The 21,667-nt window shown below is 32.9% G+C and overlaps 1 protein-coding gene across 1 annotated transcript in view; it reads left to right on the forward strand.

Moving 5' to 3' along the window:
• LOC149958632 (uncharacterized) overlaps positions 1 to 21,667 on the forward strand; it is a 125,070-nt gene that overhangs the window by 44,370 nt on the left and 59,033 nt on the right. The window contains exon 2 of the mRNA XM_090165978.1: positions 16,719 to 17,049. Within this exon, the coding sequence (XP_090022104.1) occupies positions 16,737 to 17,049 (313 nt within the window). The 5' untranslated portion in view covers positions 16,719 to 16,736. The remainder of the gene's footprint in view (positions 1 to 16,718; positions 17,050 to 21,667) is intronic.

Raw genomic sequence — 21,667 nt, forward strand, 5'->3', positions numbered from 1 at the left:
CTCGCACCTCTCCCGCGGGCTTCACCTCCGCCGTCTCCTCATCCCGGGCATCTTCGTCTATAGACGTCGCATGGGTGATGGCGAAATAGCGGCTCTCTCTGTGGCGCTCTTTCCCTGGCAGCCGCGAAGTGTGCCGCTTAAACGATTCTCCGCGAACACGCGCCCCTCGCTTTTTTACGTGTTGCTCGGGGTAATTTGCGTCTGTGTTGAGCGATTTCGGACGCTGATGGCTCCTACGAGAGCTTCTTTAATGAGGGTGTGATCTTTGATTAATAGCGACCATTTTGACAACGGGGGGAAACTAGCGTGCTTTATGCCGATATTCATTTAGTTCAATCTGAAGTAAAATACTGCACTTTTTTTGGATATCTTAATTCAGGAAATTATTGCACTTTTTTAAGATATTTAAATGAAGGAAACTACTGCACTTTTTGGATATTTAAATTAAGGATACTAATGCACTTTTTTGGATATTGAAATTAAGGAACTAATGCACTTTTTTGGATATTGAAATTAAGGAAACTAATGCACTTTTTTGGATATTTAAATGAAGGAAACTACTGCAATTGTTTTCGATATTTAAATTAAAGAAACTACTGCACTTTTTTGGATATTCAAATTAAGGAAACTACTGCACTTTTTGGGATTTTTAAATTCAGGAAACTATTGCACTTTTTTGGATATTTAAATTCAGGAAACTACTGCACTTTTTTGGATATTTAAATTCAGGAAACTACTGCACTTTTTGGATATTTAAATTAAGGAAACTAATGCACTTTTTTGGATATTTAAATTAAGGAAACTACTGCACTTTTTTTGGATATTTAAATGAAGGAAACTACTGCAATTGTTTTCGATATTTAAATTAAAGAAACTACTGCACTTTTTTGGATATTCAAATTAAGGAAACTACTACAAACGTTTTTGATATTTAAATTAAAGAAACTACTGCGATTGTTTTCGATATTTAAATTTAAGAAACTACTGCACTTTTTGGGATTTTTAAATTCAGGAAACTATTGCACTTTTTTGGATATTTAAATTCAGGAAACTACTGTACTTTTTTGGTTATTTAAATTCAGGAAACTATTGCACTTTTTTGGATATTTAAATTCAGGAAACTATTGCACTTTTTTGGATATTTAAATTCAGGAAACTACTGCTTTTTTGGATATTAAAATTAAGGAAACTACTGCACTTTTTTGGATATTTAAATGAAGGAAACTACTGCACTTTTTTGGATATTTAAATGAAGGAAACTACTGCAATTGTTTTCTATATTTAAATTAAAGAAACTACTGCACTTTTTTGGATATTTAAATGAAGGAAACTACTGCACTTTTTTCGATATTTAAATTAAGGAAACTACTGCACTTTTTTTGGATATTTAAATGAAGGAAACTACTGCAAATGTTTTTGATATTTAAATTAAAGAAACTACTGCGATTGTTTTCGATATTTAAATTAAAGAAACTACTGTACTTTTTGGATATTTAAATTAAAGAAACTACTGCACTTTTTTGGATTTTTAAATTAATGAAACTACTGCTTTTTTGGGATATTTAAATTAAGGAAACTACTTCACATTTTCTCGATATTTAAATTAAGGAAACTACTGCACCTTTTGGAAATTTAAATTAAAGAAACTACTACACTTTTTTGGATAATTAATTAAGGAAACTACTGCACTTTTTTGGATATTTAAGTTAAGGAAAATACTTCACTTTTATGGATTTTTAAATTAAGAAAACTACTGCACCTTTTAGGATATTTAAATTAAAGAAACTTCTGCACTTTTTGGTACATTTAAATGATTAAAATCTGAAGGAAACGTCTGCCCTTTTTTTGTTTCATTTATTGAAATCTGAAATAAACTTTATATCGATATTAATTTAGAAAATATCGAAAATAAACTACTGCACTTTTTTAGGTATTTATTTATTGAAATCTGAAGTAGCCTCCCTCCTGTTTTTGAATATTTAATTTATTAATATCTGAAATAACCTCCTGCACATTTTTGGATATTTAATTTCTTAAAATCTGAAGTATGTATTATAATAATTAATTGCGATATTTATTTAATAATATATAATATATATATAATATAATATAACTACAAAAACTCAGGAAAACGTTTTTATTCATTACGAGCAATAATACGAAGTTGAATTTTATTTGAAACATTCAAATATTGGTGGACGAACATTCGTGTAGAGAACCAATGCATAGAAAAATTCAATTATTCTCCCTTTAAACTAGAATTTTTGAACATAAATTGAGATTAACTATTGTTTGATAAAAATAAAGCCAATAGTCATAAGTAATTATCTAATAAATTAATTAATTAATTATTAATAATTTATAAAATAACTACAAAATTATTGAAATAACCTAAAAATATTTTCATTAAATAAATTTTAATTAAACTTAATTTAAAGTTTAATGAATTTTTTTACATACCCTAATAACGCTAGTAATCTAAAATAAATATTTAATATTATTAATTATTGCAATCCCGTATAGTCGCTAAATCAACTTGTATTAAATTTAATGAAACGTTTATCCATGATCTCCACATAGCCAAATAACGCTAATAATCAAAAGTAATAATTTAATATTGTTAGTTATTTCTAAATCAAATTTTATTAAATTTAACACAAAATTTATCCAGTACGTCTGCATAGAGGTCGGCGTTTGAATAAGAAATTATACGATTGTTTATATTTATCCATAACCGAGAATTATTCAGAAATATTCGAAAAAAATGATTAATTTTGCATGTTAAATCGTTGTTTATTCGTATAATTTATTCGTATAAAACAAATAATACTAATTTTAATGATTAATTGAAATTTTTGCGGTTAATTTATTTGCTCCGCCGACCTCTACTTCTGCATATGAATATAATGTAAAAAAAACTCCCAAAATATATCAGAAGCCATACAGATCCAGTGGAAGTGGAAAAAAAACCCAAAAAATTTGCACATCTAAAAAAATGAAGGTTCTGTACTGTTTCTATGGGCTTTCCTGACGAGATGACAAGACGCGCGTTCTTGCCGGGCGAAGGCTGTTGCCTTATGACGGACTGGGAAGCCAGCTTGGATTGGCGTGATTGAAAACTCCGAATCAAAATTGGCGACTCGCTCCGATCCGAGCATTTTTCGTGGCGCTCGCTGCATCCCGATATCAGCCGTGATTAATTGACGAAAAGGGGGCCATTTTTCTTAAAAAGGTCAAGGTCAAGGTCAAGATCTTCGCGATTTCAAGGGCAACGTGTACTTGGAAATAATGTCCATGTTATAACGTATATCTTCGACGACCAGCGCACTTGAGAGCGACTCCTTGATACGCGACTAACGCCATAAGTAACCTAACAACCGGGGGAAGTATAACCCCTCTTTTTCCAACCGATTTTATTTGATTCGCGCGCAAATTATTCCTAAGGCAATGAAAAATTTTATTTTTTAACTGAAATATATATCAAAAATAAACTTCATTTTATTAAGCCCGGTTTTATTTAACCTTACCTAGTGCTCGGCATTCGATTAATTTTTATCCATGAATAAAATAAGCTCGGCGATATTTAAATAATATTTATTTAAATAACTAATAGTTGAATAAAAATTGTAAAATGTTTAAATAATCGAAAGTGAATAAGCCTATTATTTAAATAAAACAAACAATTATTTAAATAAATACCACTTTTATTCAAATAAATGCTTGGTTTCGTAAAAAAACATAATTAAATAAGTTAAAATGATATTCTTTTTACCAACGTTTTTTAAATAAATCGGAAAATTTGTGGATAATGAATAAACAATTCCGAACACTAACCTTACCTGTTGCTATCATCAAAGGCTAGAGACCTCAAATCTTTAAAAATCTCACGTAACATTGACTCCTAATTTATTTAACTCTAGAGCAAATATCAAGTGACTTTAAAAATCCTTATTTGAAATTAAAGAGTATCTAGCCTTTTTTGAATTTTGCTCTGATATAGTATTTTTGGTAATATTGCAGGGCTATTCCTATATTTTCCTATCATAACGAAATGGTCCTGTGAAATCCTACAATTGCATTTTTTATCCATTTGATAAAATTTTATAAAGATTTACACATCAAGAAGAAATATATTTAATTGTTAATTTTTATCGTTAAGCAATTGAAATCACGAATGAGCAGATTTATAAAGATTTTGAATGTTCGTTTCTGATCTGTTTTACATTTTTAAGACTCCTTTTAAATGCAAGCGTATTTTTTACCTTATAAAACTGTTTTAAATTGTTAATTTAGTTAAATAATTATACTAGGGCTCGGCATTCGGATAAGAAATTTTCCGTTCAGTTCGTTTATATCCATATCCAAAAATTATCCGAATAAAAACTGATTTGTTGCGTATTAATTAATAGTCGTGAATAATATCCATAAATAAACAGTTAATCGAATTTTTTATTGTTAATTGAAATTTTGGCGGTTAATTGTACTAAAATTTTGTAATTTTTATCCTATAATTCCTATATTTTTTAACACTATATTTTCCTTAATTTTTCAAAAATCATTTCTTCAAATCATTCACAAATTGATTACAAAATACCCTTTAATTTCAATTGTTCTATATTTTATTTTTATTTTTTAAAAACCAATATCTTTTTAAAACCTTATAAATTGACTACAAATTGTTCTATATTTTCCTTTAATTCCCAAAAAATATTTTTTCAAAATCTTATAAATTGACTACAAATTGTTCTATATTTTCCTTTAATTCCCAAAAAATATTTTTTCAAAATCTTATAAATTGACTACAAATTGTTCTATATTTTCCTTTAATTCCCAAAAAATATTTTTTCAAAATCTTATAAATTGACTACAAATTGTTCTATATTTTATTATTATTTTTTAAAAACCAATATCTTTTTAAAATCTTAAAAATTTACTACAAATTGTTCTATATTTTCCTTTAATTTTTAAAAACAAATATCTTTTAAAATCTTTAAATCGATTGCCAATTATCTAATATTTTCCTTTACTTTCCAAAAAATATCTTTTAAAAATCGTGTAGATCGACTACAAATTATGATACATTTTCATTTATTTTCCAATCAAATATCTTTTAAACATACTACCAATCATCATAAACATACTACAAATTATCCTAAACATACTACCAATTATCCTAAACATACTTCCAATTATCCTAAACATACTACCAATTATCCTAAACATACTTCCAATTATCCTTAACATACTACCAATTATCCTAAACATACTACCAATTATCCTAAACATACTACCAGTTATCCTAAACATATTACCAATTATCCTAAACATACTACCAATTATCCTAAACATACTTCCTATTATCCTAAACATATTACCAATTATCCTAAACATACTTCCAATTATCCTAAACATATTACCAATTATCCTAAACATACTACCAATTATCCTAAACATATTACCAATTATCCTAAACATACTACCAATTATCCTAAACATACTACCAATTATCCTAAACATACTACCAATTATCCTAAACATACTACCAGTTATCCTAAACATACTACCAATTATCCTAACATACCTTGAATTATCCTAAACATACTACCAGTTATCCTAAACATATTACCAATTATCCTAAACATACTTCCAATTATCCTAAACATATTACAAATTATCCTAAACATACTACCAATTATCCTAAACATATTACCAATTATCCTAAACATACTACCAATTATCCTAACATACTTTGAATTATCCTAAACATACTACCAATTATCCTAAACATATTACCAATTATCCTAAACATACTACCAATTATCCTAACATACTTTGAATTATCCTAAACATACTACCAGTTATCCTTAAAGGCCGACTACATGAATATTCGGTTTACTCTGTCTTTGACTGGAAGTAGGCTGACTGCAAAACACGTGTGCTAAAAATTCATGTAGTTGGCCTTTAACATACTACCAGTTAACCTAAACATACTACCAGTTAACCTAAACATACTACCAATTACCCTATATTTCCCTTAATGTTTAGAAAATTATCTTTACAAAATCCTACATATCGACTACAAATTTGGAATTTTTGTGATAAACGTGTTTGAGCTTTTCCAAGGTTAGTAGTTTCTAAAATGACACACTTCTGGCGGTAGTAGTTTACTTTGGCGATCGTTCCGGCACGCAGCCCGCGCTTTCGCTGTCACCTCCCATTTTATCCGGGGTGTAGATCTGTTCTAAGTTGAGATGCCGTTTGGTCAGCGTGAAAGGCGAGGACTGTCGCCGCTTAAGTCGCCAGTGGACGCGAAGGCTGAAAGTGGGTGAAAGTTGGCAGCGCTCAAACCCGGTAATTTAGCGCGTCTAATCGCGAAAGCATCGCTAATACGCGCCCCATCCGAGCAAGTGTCTTTCACCAAAATCCCTTTTTCCCGCTTTTTTTTACTTTCGATATTATTGATGTGTCGACTTGGACATGGTAATTATTTTTTTCACTCATTTTACCATAATGTTCCACTAGATGGAGTCAGAGGAGCGTCGACAGATTTGTGCCGCGTTTATTTATAGCGCTTCGAATTTCCATTTATACGAAGACGCTACTGAAATTCGTCTTGTTGTAAATGTCGTCTGGGAGAGGTTTGCGCGATTCCAATAGTTCATTGAAAATATAGAAAAGGAATATAAACTTTTCGGAGTACTTTAGACCTATTGACTTCCGGTAACGTATCTTTTTAAATGTATTATAACCGGATACGGATGCACCGATATATCAATCTATTTTTCTAATATCGGTATCGGCCAATATCGGCTTAATAATAATAATAATCAGCTAGGCTAATACCCAAGGCACCGCCTTAGGCCTAAGTCATCGAGCGACTTTTAAAGCCTTTAATTTAGGTGGCCGAGTTACAATGCGTAGGAGGGTGGTGGCAAGCCACGCGAGCCAACAGCTCCCTACACTCACTATTACCGTTAAGCGAAGCTGATATTGGCCGACACCTGAATTAAATTAAATATTTAATTAATATATTCAGAAAAACATTTAAAAATAGGAAAATTCTCGATTAACTAACTATTGATAATTATTAATATATTATTGGATTGGCCGCGCCACGTACACCAGACTTCAGAAGCTAGATCATACCTTTTATAAACAGGGGTTTACGAGTGTAAACAAATAAAAAACAACGATATTCGATTTGTGATAGGAAATATGTATCACGTAAAATGAATTCGGATATGCTCTTACAAATTTTTATCATGAAAAATTAGAATAAAATGGTACGACGTTGCACTGAAACGTTTTTTACAATGATTTTTATCATATACACTACTATTGTGATAGATAACTTTGTTACTATCGGCTGTACCCATATCGGTGCATTCCTATAACCGGAAGTAACTTTAGGACCTCGAGATAAATTTACATACCTTGCGAAAGTAGTAATAATCAACCCATCTTAGGGCCCAAGTCAGCTAGCGACTTTTAATGGCTTTTAAATCAGGTGGCAGGCTTATACCGCGTAGGAGGGTATTGGATAGCCCTTCGTGCTACTCGAATCAACCCCAACTAATCCCGTCACCCTCAACAAGTTTTTATTGGAGAGGAAAACCCGAAGTGGGGTGGAGGAGTGGTTAGCACTTTCGCCTCGCAGCAAGAGGAGCCCGGTTCGGTCCCAGCTTGTGGCACGAGGTGAAAATTCGGAAATACTCCTTCCGCGTTGAGTTTGCAAGTTCTCTCCCCACTGGTTAAAGGGGTTTCCCCCGAGCTCTTCGGTTTCCCCTTCCATAAAAACTTGTTGAGGTTAACGGTAATAGTTAGTGTTGGTTCGCGTGACAGGAAGTCACCAACCTCCTATGCAATGTAACCGACCACGTGTTTAAAAGACATTAGCTGAAAACTATTCGTGAGTTCTGAACCGTTAAGAGAACGGCCTAGGACTGAGCTGTAACGTTGTGATTCGTACGATTTGACGTACGCAGCCCGATGTGCAGACGAATTTTAGAGATTTCAACCTTGAGTTCCGGCCAGTACTTGCTCTTGAGCAGGTACCATTTAGAACGGTTCCGAACGGTTCAACAAGAGGTTCTTGTCTGCGAATAGTTTGCATTTGGGTAGTTCTAGAATTTTTTTGCCGAATAGTTGGCATGGGGACTGGTTGAACGGTTCAGAACTCACGAATAGTTTTCAGCTATTATAAATCTAAATGGGTATGTAGTTAGTGTGAAATAAGCCAGCGAATCATTTAGAATTCTGTAAAATGTGTAAGCGAATGATTATCGCCTATAAACTTTTAAATAAAACCTGTCCAACGATTGGCCTAGAAGCAAGTTCTCTCCCCACTGGTTTAAGGGGTTTTCCCCCGGGCACTTCGGCATGAAGGGCTTGCCACCACCCTCCTAGGCATTCTAAACCGGCCACCTGAATTAAAGGCATTAAAAGTCGCTCGATGACTTGGGTGTTAGCCTAGCTGATTATTTGAAAACATTGACGTTTCAAAACATGAAACGAAAAATAAAGTTAACTTTTCGGTTCGGATTTCTGAATGTCGTTTCCGTGACAAATTGTTTCCGCGCGTAGTATAGTCTAAACTTATATTTCGTTACTCGGCAGTCCTACTTTAGTTCAAATGTATTATTGGACCGACAGATTCAGATTTTGACCCACCATTCTAATTGCACAGACCATCTACTAATTTCAATTTTTTTTTGCCTCAAATATAATGCGGTCTTTTTTAAAAGCCCGCCATCTCCCGGCCAGTAGAGACAGTTTTGACGGTACAAAGACGAACACGCGCGATAATAAAAAATGTATTCTAGAAGCTGGCTCGCGCACGACTTTTTAATTTTAGGTCTAAGGTGCTGCCTTGGGTATTAGCCTAGCTGATTATTATTATTAATTCGGTGGAAAATCCCTTTAACGAGTGTGGAGATATCTCGCAAACTCAACGCGGAAGGAGTGGTTCCGGGTTTTGAGCCAGTGCCACAAGCGGGGAGCAGCTCACCACTAAAAGTAGAGTTGCCATTCCTCATCTATATTTTCTATGAATCAAACCTAAGAATTTTCGTGACGTCACTTAATGTCTGCCTTTGAGAAAAATATACCTATTAAATTGTTAATTTACGGATAAAAAATTCATAATGTTCCTTCCAATTTTATAAATCGTAAAATTGAGTAATACCAGAAGTAAATAAAGTATATAATATGAGATAAGTACTTGTTTGACTCTTCTGCTAAAGTTATTTGCTTAAAATTTTTACTTTTGCAGGATACCTCTGATGGCATATACTCATTTTCTAAAACTATTTCATTTGGAAAACATTTTTTATAAATCAGTAAATAGGTGGCTTGTGGAGTGGATAAAAAAAACTAATTTCTTATACATATATATATTGTCCAACCATTATTATTGTATCCCATGTTAACCGAAAAATAACTAGAATATTGTTCAAACAATAGTGTCTATATTGGGTACAATCAATGTATTTGTGCCCCCCAGATTGCCCTTCCAAACATTTCATAACGAACATTTTGGTCGGTATTTTCCAAAATCTCCAGAAATAATAATTATATTATACATAATATAAATTAAGAAAATGATTTATTTAAATACTGAATTAGACTTTCTATTTGCTAAACACTGTTCCATTGTGTTGAAAATCACTAGCAAATATGGATAAATTTAGAAAAACAAACCAATAACCAAACTCATCAGCGTTTTTGGATTAACAAAAAAAAATTAACTTTATCGAAGTGCTGTGGGGTTGTGGGCTGCCTCTCATTTTTTATTTTGTACCCCAAAAAATATTTTCCTTTCACCGCCACTGATTTTGAAAACTGACGCGTTGTATAGTTTCGCGGTTTGGCAGAAAATTCGCTCTCCTAAATATGAATACGAATCAGAGCCATCTGCTGCCCAAAACTCTTTCCCTTGATTTATCTTTCGAATAGTAAAACCACTTTGTCCATCTCACGACCATCTTGTTTGATGAATATTTAATATATTTTCACTCTTTAACCCCCAATTTAATTATAATTTAGCAATGGTGGCGGCGCGGTTAGAGTACTTAGCACGAGATTGAAAGGCAGACACGAGTTCAAACCCTTCATTTAGTGCATAGCCACTAAATATTTATACATTTTTTGGAAAATTCTTGACTACTTTTAAATCGTTATTTTCAACGCAAATGTTTTAGTGAATGTTAATTTTTGAATTCTTGTTTCAAACCAAGAACGTATTTATGTTGTACATAGGTAGATACGATTTTTTGAGTGTTTCCCGCAATACTCAACTTATTATCAACGTATTATCTAAATATAAATTAGGGATGCACCGTTATCGGTACAGCCGATATATCGGATATTCGTTGCCGATATTAACAAAGTTATCTATCATAACAGTATAAAATCATTGTAAAAGACGGTTCAGTGCACTGATTTAAAATTCATTAAAAGTCGCTAGCTGACTTGGGCCCTAAGATGGGTTGATTATTATTACTTTCGCAAGGTATGCAAATTTATCTCCAGGTTCTAAAGTTACTTCCGGTTATAGCGATGCACCGATATGGGTACAGCCGATATATCAACCGATATTAACAATGTTATCTATCATAACAGTAGTGTATATGATAAAAATCATTGTAAAAGACGGTTCACTACACTGTCATACCATTTTATTCTAATGTTTCATGAAAAAAGTTTGCAAGAGCATATCCGAATTCATTTTACGTGATACATATTTCCTATCACAAATCGAATATCGTTGTTTTTTATTTGTTTACACTCGTAAACCCCTGTTTATAAAAGGTATGATCTACCTTCTGAAGTCTGGTGTACGTGGCGCGGCCAATCCAATAATATATTAATAATTATCAATAGTTAGTTAATCGAGAATTTTCTTATTTTTAAATGTTTTTGTGAAAATATTTTTCAAATATCCGTATCGGCCAAAATCGGCTAGAAAAATAGGTATCGGTGCATCCCTAACATAAATACATACTGAAGCATTTTTTTGAAAATCTCACCAACAAAGTCGTTCTTATTTCCGGTCGCAAAATGCGTCAAGTTGGATAGAAGAAAAATCTCGGCAGAATAATTAGAAAATGTCAATGTCGTGAATTACGTAAAATAGTACGCCGTGTTGTTCTCGAGAAAGAAATTGAAACATTATGTAAAGACAATCAGGTCAATTTTTACCAAAACTTCGATTTCGAAATGACGTAATTATATTCCCGGGCTATTGTTAACATTTTAAATTGAAAATAGCGTCATTCGTAATAATGTATTTAATGCAAGGACATCTTTTTGGGTTTGTTTAACCTTGTTTTGTCATCTGTTTTATCCCAGAATTTCGTACCTCAATCTGTTCTCTGCTATGTATTATGTAATTTCGGATCGCTTAAATGCTTGTGATTAAAGGGGAATTGTTATATCCCCCCCCCCCGACCCGAGAATCTCAGAACCGCTCGGTTGAACCTACCTGCAGCGCCATCTCGTGAGCGAAATATAATTTTTTCCGGTTTTATCATTATTCGGTCGGAACTGTCGTCTGTTACGACATTCTCCTTGGATTTTTACCCGATTAATATTCGTAGATTGTAGTTTATCGTGTTTTAAAAATGCCTTACAATAAAAAATGTTCGCGAATTTTTGCCGTTTCACTCTTATGGCGCTGCACGTAGGTTCAAACGCGATTTTGGAAATTTTTGGAGCCGCTTGATGTAGGTTGCGGCAAAAGTAGCGTAACTTTTTAAATACTTTTTCAATAACTCTAAAATTTCAGGGACATAATCATTGATATATTTTCTATCATTCTTTTAAAAAAACCTCGTAAATTTTGGTTTTGGTGACAATGTTAGTAATAATTATAGCGTTGCTCCAGCAATCCCTCTCACGCTCTAACAGTGAGCTCCGCCCCCCAAAATATCAATCAAATCAGCTCGGCATCTCATTGGTTGAGATCGCCTCAATACAGATTGTAATCATTTCAATGTCAATTTCCTATATGACCTTTGGGAAAAAAATCACCCTTTCATAAAACAATCAAAACCAAGCAATAGATTGCGTTCCGTTTTTCATAAAGGTACAAATCCGTTTAACTCACTATAAATAGACCACATAAAAACTCAAGCAAGCCTTAAAGGGAAATTGTCACCAAAACCAAAATTGGCGAGGTTTTTTTAAAAGAATGATATAAAGTATATTAATGATTATGTCCCTGAAGTTATTGGAAAAGTATTTAAAAAGTTACGCAACCTACATCAAACGGCTCCAAAAATTACAGTATCCTTATTTTGTGTTAAATAGTCTTAAGACTTAGCCCTGCACCACAATTATGTGTAGGTTAAGGGTAATAGTGTGTAGGGTAAGGGTACTAGTCTGTAGGTTAAGGGTAATTTTGTGTAGGGTACGGGTACTAGTCTGTAGGTTAAGGGTAATAGTGTGTAGCGTACGGGTACTAGTCTGTAGGTTAAGGGTAATAGTGTGTAGGGTACGGGTACTAGTCTGTAGGTTAAGGGTAATAGTGTGTAGGTTAAGGGTATTAGTGTGAAGGTTAAGGGTACTAGTGTATAGGTTAAGGTTAATAGTATGTAGGTTAAGGGTAATAGTGTGTAAGTTAAGGGTACTAGTGTTTAGGTCAATTGTACTAGTGTGTAGGTTAAGGGTACTAGTGTGTAGGTTAAGGGTACTAGTATGTAGGTTAAGGGTACTAGTGTGTAGGTTAAGGGTACTAGTGTGTAGGTTAAGGGTACTAGTGTGTAGGTTAAGGGTACTAGTGTGTAGGTTAAGGGTACTAGTGTGTAGGTTAAGGGTACTAGTGTGTAGGTTAAGGGTACTAGTGTGTAGGTTAAGGGTACTAGTGTGTAGGTTAAGGGTACTAGTGTGTAGGTTAAGGGTACTATTGTGTAGGTTAAGGGTAATAGTGTGTAGGTTAAGGGTAATAGTGTGTAGGTTAAGGGTAATAGTGTGTAGGTTAGGGGTAATAGTGTGTAGGTTAAGGGTATTAATGAGTAAATCACAAAGATTTAAAGAGCACACTGGAAATCACAAAGATATAAAGAACTCACTGGAGATCACAAAGATATAAAGAACACACTGGAAATCACAAAGATATAAAGAACACACTGGAAATCACAAAGATATAAAGAACACACTGGAAATCACAAAGATATAAAGAACTCACTGGAAATCACAAAGATATAAAGAACACACTGGAAATCACAAAGATATAAAGAACACACTGGAAATCACAAAGATATAAAGAACACACTGGAAATCACAAAGATATAAAGAACACACTGGAAATCACAAAGATATAAAGAACACACTGGAAATCACAAAGATATAAAGAACACACTGGAAATCACAAAGATATAAAGAACTCACTGGAAATCACAAAGATATAAAGAACACACTGGAAATCACAAAGATATAAAGAACACACTGGAAATCACAAAGATATAAAGAACACACTGGAAATCACAAAGATATAAAGAACACACTGGAAATCACAAAGATATAAAGAACACACTGGAAATCACAAAGATATAAAGAACACACTGGAAATCACAATGATTTAAAGAACACACTGGAAATTGTGAAAAATAACTTAAATGACAGGAAATTGTGAAAAATAACTTAAATGACAGGAAATTGTGAAAAATAACTTAAATGACAGGAAATTGTGAAAAATAACTTAAATGACAGGAAATTGTGAAAAATAACTTAAATGACAGGAAATTGTGAAAAATAACTTAAATGGCAGGTAAATGTGAGAAACTGCAACTAGTAACTCACAAATTGTGGAAAATCACAATGATTTAAAGAACACACTGGAAATCACAATGATTTAAAGAACACACTGGAAATTGTGAAAAATAACTTAAATGACAGGAAATTGTGAAAAATAACTTAAATGACAGGAAATTGTGAAAAATAACTTAAATGACAGGAAATTGTGAAAAATAACTTAAATGACAGGAAATTGTGAAAAATAACTTAAATGACAGGAAATTGTGAAAAATAACTTAAATGGCAGGTAAATGTGAGAAACTGCAACTAGTAACTCACAAATTGTGGAAAATCACAATGATTTAAAGAACACACTGGAAATCACAATGATTTAAAGAACACACTGGAAATCACAATGATTTAAAGAACACACTGGAAATTGTGAAAACTAACTTAAATGACAGGAAAATGTGAGAAACTGCAACTAATAACTCACAAATTGTGGAAAATCACTAGAAATCACCGAAACAATTAGAAAACACAGAAAAAAATTAGAAATCACAGAAGAGTTGTAATAAATTCCTTAAAAATAACTGTAAACCACAAAGATTGTAAAGAAGCACGGATCCAGTTGATAGAAATTCTCGAATGTAATCAGCAATCGCCTGTTTAAAATATCCCTTGTTAGTGGATTGTCCCATTTCTGCCTGGCTTGACTTACTGGGATTCAAAACGAGCTGCTATCAAGCGAGGTTCTTGGTAAATAAAACATCTTCAAGGAAATCGCCAAGAAGTAATATTTCCGAGAGCCAGGACCTGGAAGTTACTTTATACAGTGCTTGTGGAAATACTGGAAACATTTCCCCTGTAAGCAGAACGTCGTGTTTTTCCTAAGAATTAAAAATTAAAAAAAAAAAATGCTACCTGGTTAAAAGGGAAAACTTGTGGTATACCGCACAGTTGAAAAGTTTCCATAATTTCAACAAGCACTATATAAACAGTAACTTGCAGGTGTTGTTTCTTGGAAATATTACTTATTTACGATTTCCTTGAAGATGTTTTATTGAAACGTCTATTAAAATATAATGTTACTAAATTTCAATCCAACTAGATGTTTTTATCTTTTTACGAACAATATTCTTTAATAGCCCATTCCATAAAATTGAATCTAAACTGGCCAAACATTTCACAAACACTATTCGACCAAGTTTGTGGGACTAGGAACTCTCGCTATTCTTTGGTTTCAAAACTTGAGCTTATTTTCGGTCTTTGTGTGGGCCAGACATATTATATTTTTGGAGGTATTTCTAGAAATAATTTTTCAAAACCGAGCACAAGTTTTCCAGATAAATAATTTTATCTCCTTCGAAAATATGTCCAAACTTTGAAACCCTTCATACTATGAAAGCACTCGTAGCTGATTTTATTGAACCGTTTATTATCCATTATTAGCCATTTTACTCTTTAACTCTGACCTCATCCGCGAAATATTTACCGCGAAGCGATTGTGTTGTTTTAGGTTAGTAGTGTTTCTCCCCATTTCGGTGCCTCTTTTGCGCGGGTTAAAGTGATACGTTTCGCTGACCCCGCTGAGCTCCCCGCGTCTATTAAGATCGAGAAAATAAACTGCTGACGTTGGTTGGATCTTATTTATCCTTTTTTTTATGGCGAAATTGCGCCTCGTGCAGTTCAAACCCGAACGCCGCACACGCGGAAACAATGTCACGGAAACGACATTCAGAAATCCGAAACGATAAGTTCACTTTATTTTTTGTTTCATGTTTTGAAACGTTAATGTTTTCAAATAATCAGCTAAGCTAATACCCAAGGCACCAGCCCCGATCCAAGTCATCGAGCGACTTTTAATTCCTTTAAATGAGGTGGACGTGTTACAACGCGTAGGAGGCTGGTGGCAAGCCTTTCATGCCACGCGAGCCAACAGCTCCCCACACTCACTATTAACGTTAAACTCTGTCATTTGAAATTCTACCGCAACGCCATCTCGAAGAATATTAATGGAAAAAAAAATGTGGCGTCAAACTGCCTATCGGCTGACGGTCCTTTTTGCATCACTTCCAGTCTTTATTGTAGAAATTCCTATTTCATAAATTCTAAATTTCATCTAGAATTCCCACCTCGACACCCACTCCAAATTCCCAAAATAAAAATTTTGATTTCGTATTCTCGATTGAAAATTATTCTCATTTAATTTTTAACGTTTTTAATTTTAATTTACTTTCCTCACAACGAATTTTCTCCTTCCTAAAAAGCACTAATCCTAACCTTCTGCTAAAAATTAATTTTACACTCTTAAAATTGAGGTTTTTCACACTGCTAAAAATATAGTGTTTCACACTTTAAACATTTAGTGTTTCACACTCCAAAAATTCATTTTTCACATTCTTAAAATTTACTTTTCACATTCTTAAAATTTACTTTTCACACTGCTAAAATTTGGTTTTTCACCCTTTTAAAACTTACTTTTGACACTGCTAAAATTTGGTTTTAACACTATTAAAATGTATTTTTCACACCGCTAAAATGTAGTTTTCCACACTGCTAAAATGTAGTTTTTCACACTGATAAAATGTAGTTTTTAACACTGATAAAATGTAGTTTTCCACATTGCTAAAATGTAGTTTTTCACACTGATAAAATGTAGTTTTTCACACTTATAAAATTTAGTTTTTCACACTGATAAAATGTAGTTTTTCACACTGATAAAATTTAGTTTTTCACACAGCTAAAATGAAGTTTTTCACACGGATAAAATGTAGTTTTTCACACAGCTAAAATGAAGTTTTTCACACAAAGAAAACACAAAATTACCTTTCCGTACCCCAGAAATAAACGCACACCGATTGACTTGTGTCATGAAAAACGATTTTATAAAAACTAAAAAAATGAAGAAATTATTTTTTTATGGTTTAATAAATATTCATTTTCCACGTAAAGATATATTTATATATGCCTTTTTTTTTAAGCTCTTTTCAAACTAGACCATGTTCCGAGGCAACAAGATGAATCGCCCTGGACTGCTTCGTACCCCAGTAGGGGCTTCGGCTCGTCCCAAGTACCCGGGGACTCTCAACTCGGCTCCGTACCCGATGCAAAGCCCTCGTGCGATTGGTGCCGGTGCCCTTAACCGTGGCGCGGGTGCAAGTGCACTTAACCGTGGCGCGGGTGCAGGCGCACTTAATCGCGGTTCTTCTTCCTCGTACTTCGGCCGCGCCGCACGTGGTGCCAGTCAATTTAATTACCAAATGAACGCTGGTCAAGGTGATGTCCAGAAATCTAGCTTCGCTTCCTCCTATGGTATGTGACACACTTTATATTTTTAGACGGCTTAGAGCAACTCAAATTAAAAATGACACTCTTGGCCAGACATTCTACTAGTGATTAAAATAGTTTTTAGCAAAAGTTCATAATTGAGAGGTTAAGCGATGGCCCGAAATCTTGTAGGAAGAACTACTAGGAGTGTTAACGTACCTTTGTTTGTACAACTTGCACTTTACCTGGTCTGGTTTAACCTGTCTATTCTACAGGGTGACCACACTTCCTATATTTTATAATCAATATAATTATAAATTCATATAATTGGTCAATTTTCCTTTATTTTCCTATTTTTCGGTAAATTTTTCGGACTTCGCGCTTTGATTTCAATATAGTTTTAAAGTTTGATAGAAGGCGCTCAAAACAGCCAGCCTTTTACGAAATCACTTATACAGGGTGTTTCAAAAGATGATGCAAAAATTTGAAGGAGTTGTAGGGGGTGAGTTGAGAAGTATGCCTGTTTTTCCCCCATTTTCCTACGATGAGTGAAAAGAGCGCCAGAGAGCTTCAAAGTGTGGCCTACTAGCCCCTGGAAGTAGGCTGCAACGAGCGCAAAACTTAGCAGCAGGGACTTTAAATACTGTTTAAGTTTACTTTTTTTACGCTGGTTACCTCGATTTGTTTTCAAAGTCCTTTTTTACCTATCACGCGAACCCAAACCTTAATGTTCGCATTTCCCTGCTGTTTGGTTTAGCGCTTGTTGCAGCCTACTACCAGGGGCTAGTAGGCTACACTTTGAAGCTCTCTGGCACTCTTTCAACTCATCATAGGAAAATGGGCATACTTCGCAACTCACCCCCTACACCTTTTGAAACACCCTGTATTTCCTTGACTTTTACGGCTGGCTGGTATTTTAAAATGTAATATTACATTAATACAATTATCTAGTCACGAGGTCTGTGATGTTTTCATATTAAGGGGGAAGAATACAGTAAAAACCTCTTTTTCGTTCAAGCTGAACGTTTCTGTTTTAACAATTACATAATTGAATTATATTTTTCATATTAGGCTGTACCTTCCTCTAGTGCTTAAAATAATTTTTATAATTCTAATATTAATAGTTAACGAGATATAAGGTCCTAACTAAAGGGTAGTTTGGGCGCTTGCCCAACTTGTTTAGCTTCGGGGGTCCGAATTAAAACGTAATAACTTAATTATTTTTAAATTTAAAATTGTCAAAATTATTTTAAGAACTAAACAAGAGGCGGTTCTACACTTAAATATTAATTTTATAAGTTAAAATACAAAATTACAAGAGTTCAGCTTGAAATAGAGCGAAAGTAGACAATGGCCCCCTTAAATGTAAAATTTGAATTCAACCAAAGATCCTTTAAAAGCATTCGTTTTCTCTTAGTTACTCCTATAATTTAATTATATATTGACTGACAATTTCCTATTTTCCCCGTAAAACATTTGAGGGTTTCTATTTGTTACCTGAGAAGTATCCATTATGGCAGCCTTTCACGAGGGCAAACAACGCCACGCAAAAAATCCCTGTTAGGCATAGTACAATTTGTTTTGGGTCGACGCTCACAAGCGATTTAAAATCTTGGATTTAGTTGAATCTACGATACAGATATTGGGCTGAGTGATTACGTATAGTACCGAGAAAGTATTTATGTATTCTTATTGAGAATGACTAACTCGGGGGATTGGTAGACGTTCATGTATGATGAAAAATCGTAAAGGGAATTTATTCAATGGGCAACCGTTTTGCCATGGCAACGAAAAATGTTTTTGACAACAAAAAATGGAAATTTTCCCATTGAAAATAACATGGGATTCTGATCGATTCCTAGCCCCCCCCCCCCCCCCTGTGAAAAATTTAAACAAATTTAAAAATTTCGAAAATGCCAAAAAAGTAAAAAATAAATAAAACTTGACAATAAAAACATCAAAATTTATCAACTTTTGATCAATTTGAGGTCAAAATTCCATGTTATTTTCAATGGGAAAATTTAATATTTTGTATTGTCAAAACGGTTGCCCATTGAATAAATACCCTTAAGGATTTTTCATGATTCATGAACGTCTACCAATCCCCCGAGTTTTAACAAAATCGATGGGTTTCACTTCGGGATGCCTCCTTGTAAGTTGAGAGGGGGGAAGGCGAAACGTCACCGACGAGCGCTTCAATCGCGTCGGAAGACGTCAGTTGTAGTTTCTCAAAGTATTCATTCTCCTTTAATATAAATAAATTAGTTCTTGATCGTGTTAATATATTAGTTTAATAAAATTAACAATATTCGAAAATGTATAAATTTATTAGTGTTAAAAATTTCGCAATTTTCGAAAAAATGTTCATTTATTAGACTCAAACATTTCGAAAATGATTTATTAAGCGGGAATATTTCACAATATTCGAAAATGAGTTAATTTATAATTTAAAAAAATTTACAATATCTCAAAATGTGTTAATTTATTAAATTGAAATATTTCACAATATTCGAAAATGTGTTAATTTATTAGTGTAAAAAATTATCAATGTTCGAAAATTTGTAAATTTATTAGTGTACAAATTAACAATATTCGAAAATGTGTTAATTTATCAGGCTCAAAAGGTTATTTCCCATCTCAATAGACGGGTGCTTAACCCGTCACTCACTCTCTTACTCCGAAGCCTATTTTCCAAGTGTCTTTAAACTTTCAACGTACTTCGCTTAACCTCCCGTTCTATCAGTAACACGAATATTTTACTATTTAAGCCTATTACCGAATTTACCAATATTTCCTAAACTTCGCCCATTTGCCAAAAAATGGAATTTCCATAAATGTGTAAGCGGAAGTCTAAATTTAAATCTCAACCCTTTTCATACGTAAAAAAGTTGTTAAAGTTACAATATTTTCATGTAATTCTTCGGTTCGAATACGTTGAATGCACGTCAAAACTGAGGCACGGAGACCACAACGTGCGAGGATCTGATTTGAACTCGCAAATCTTCGTTTTACGAGGGCTGATGGTAAAGTCAAAGAACCAGCCATTGTCCCATATTCCGCCCGACTCCGAACGGTAAATAGCCGCGGGACCATTTAGGTCGCCGAACACGCGCACGTTGCGATTGCAAATTTAGGGAAGGAAATATTAGAAATCGACCGTCTCCCCCCCTTCCCCTCCCCCGCATCGCGGGATATCGCTCGTTCTAATGGGCTGATTTAAACATTTGTCGACTGTTTGTTTAAAACAACACAACAGATGTTGAGTCGCCTGGGACGTTCACTTTCTTCATATTAAACCTTTATCAGATTTCATTTCATTTAAAATCTATTTATTTTTATAATTTCAATTATTAATTGAAATTCAAAGAACGTAATTTGTAGTTAAATTTATGTTTTAATGTTAATTATAATTTTGGGAACTTAATTTCGTAATTAATTTTAATTATTTGGATATTAATTATAATTTAGAACATTTTAAAGGTAATTTTTATTTTGGATTATTAATTATAATTTTGGGAACTTAAATTCGTACTCAATTTAAAGTATTTGATTACTAATTATAATTTTGGGAACTTAAATTCGTACTCAATTTAAAGTATTTGATTACTAATTATAATTTAGGGAACGTAATTTCGTAATCAATTTAAAGTATTTGATTATTAATTATAATTTAGGGAACTTAATTTCGTAATCAATTTTAATTATTTTGATATTAATTATAATTTAGAACATTTTAAAGGTAATTTTATGTTATGGATTATTAATTATAATTTTGGGAACTTAAATTCGTAATCAATTTTAATTATTTTGATATTAATTATAATTTAGAACATTTTAAAGGTAATTTTATGTTATGGATTATTAATTATAATTTTGGGAACTTAAATTCGTACTCAATTTAAAGTATTTGATTATTAATTATATTATAGGAAAATTTCTAGTTGATTTTAAATATTTGAAAATTAATTAGAATTTAGAAAATTTCCATTATGTATTTAAATATTATTTGTTATTTTGGGTTATTAATTTAGTGATTAATTTTGGGCATTTAAATATTATTTTTAAATTAGGAAATTTAATTTTGTAATAAACTTCATACATTTTAACATTTATTACAATTTAGGGAACGTAACTTTGAAATTAATTTCATATATTAGAATATTAATCGAAATTTAGGCATAAAGCGGACATAATTTTGAAAATAAATTAAATATTACTATTAATTATATTTTGGTTTAAATAACTTTAAATAAATTTCGCTTTTATTAATAAATTAAGGAACGATTTTGGTATAAATTAAAAAAATTCGTTACCAATTATTATTTAAAAAACATAATAAAACGTTTAACTCTGAACAAAACTGACAGAATTGAACTCTGTGATCTTTTCTGGATTCAATTTGCGTACAGAATTAAGCCTGGTTTTCACTTGGCGGTTTTTGGGCGAAAAAGCCCGGCGTCGACGGAAAATGGGCGAAAATTTCCGTCGACGCCGGGCGGAAATTCCGTCGGTTTTCGGTTTTGTGTGGCGATTTTCATTTCTATTTTTTTCGCTCAGTTGGGCGATTTCGCTCTTTTTCAACCAATCAAAAACCATTTTCGAAAGGTGACTGTGACGTCAGGGGGGATGGTTAATGCTTTTCTGTGAATTTTTTTAACGTGTT

This window comes from Leiobunum rupestre, chromosome 2, assembly GCF_980474605.1.
Source record: "Leiobunum rupestre chromosome 2, qqLeiRupe1.1.hap1, whole genome shotgun sequence".
NCBI lineage: Eukaryota > Metazoa > Arthropoda > Arachnida > Opiliones > Sclerosomatidae > Leiobunum > Leiobunum rupestre.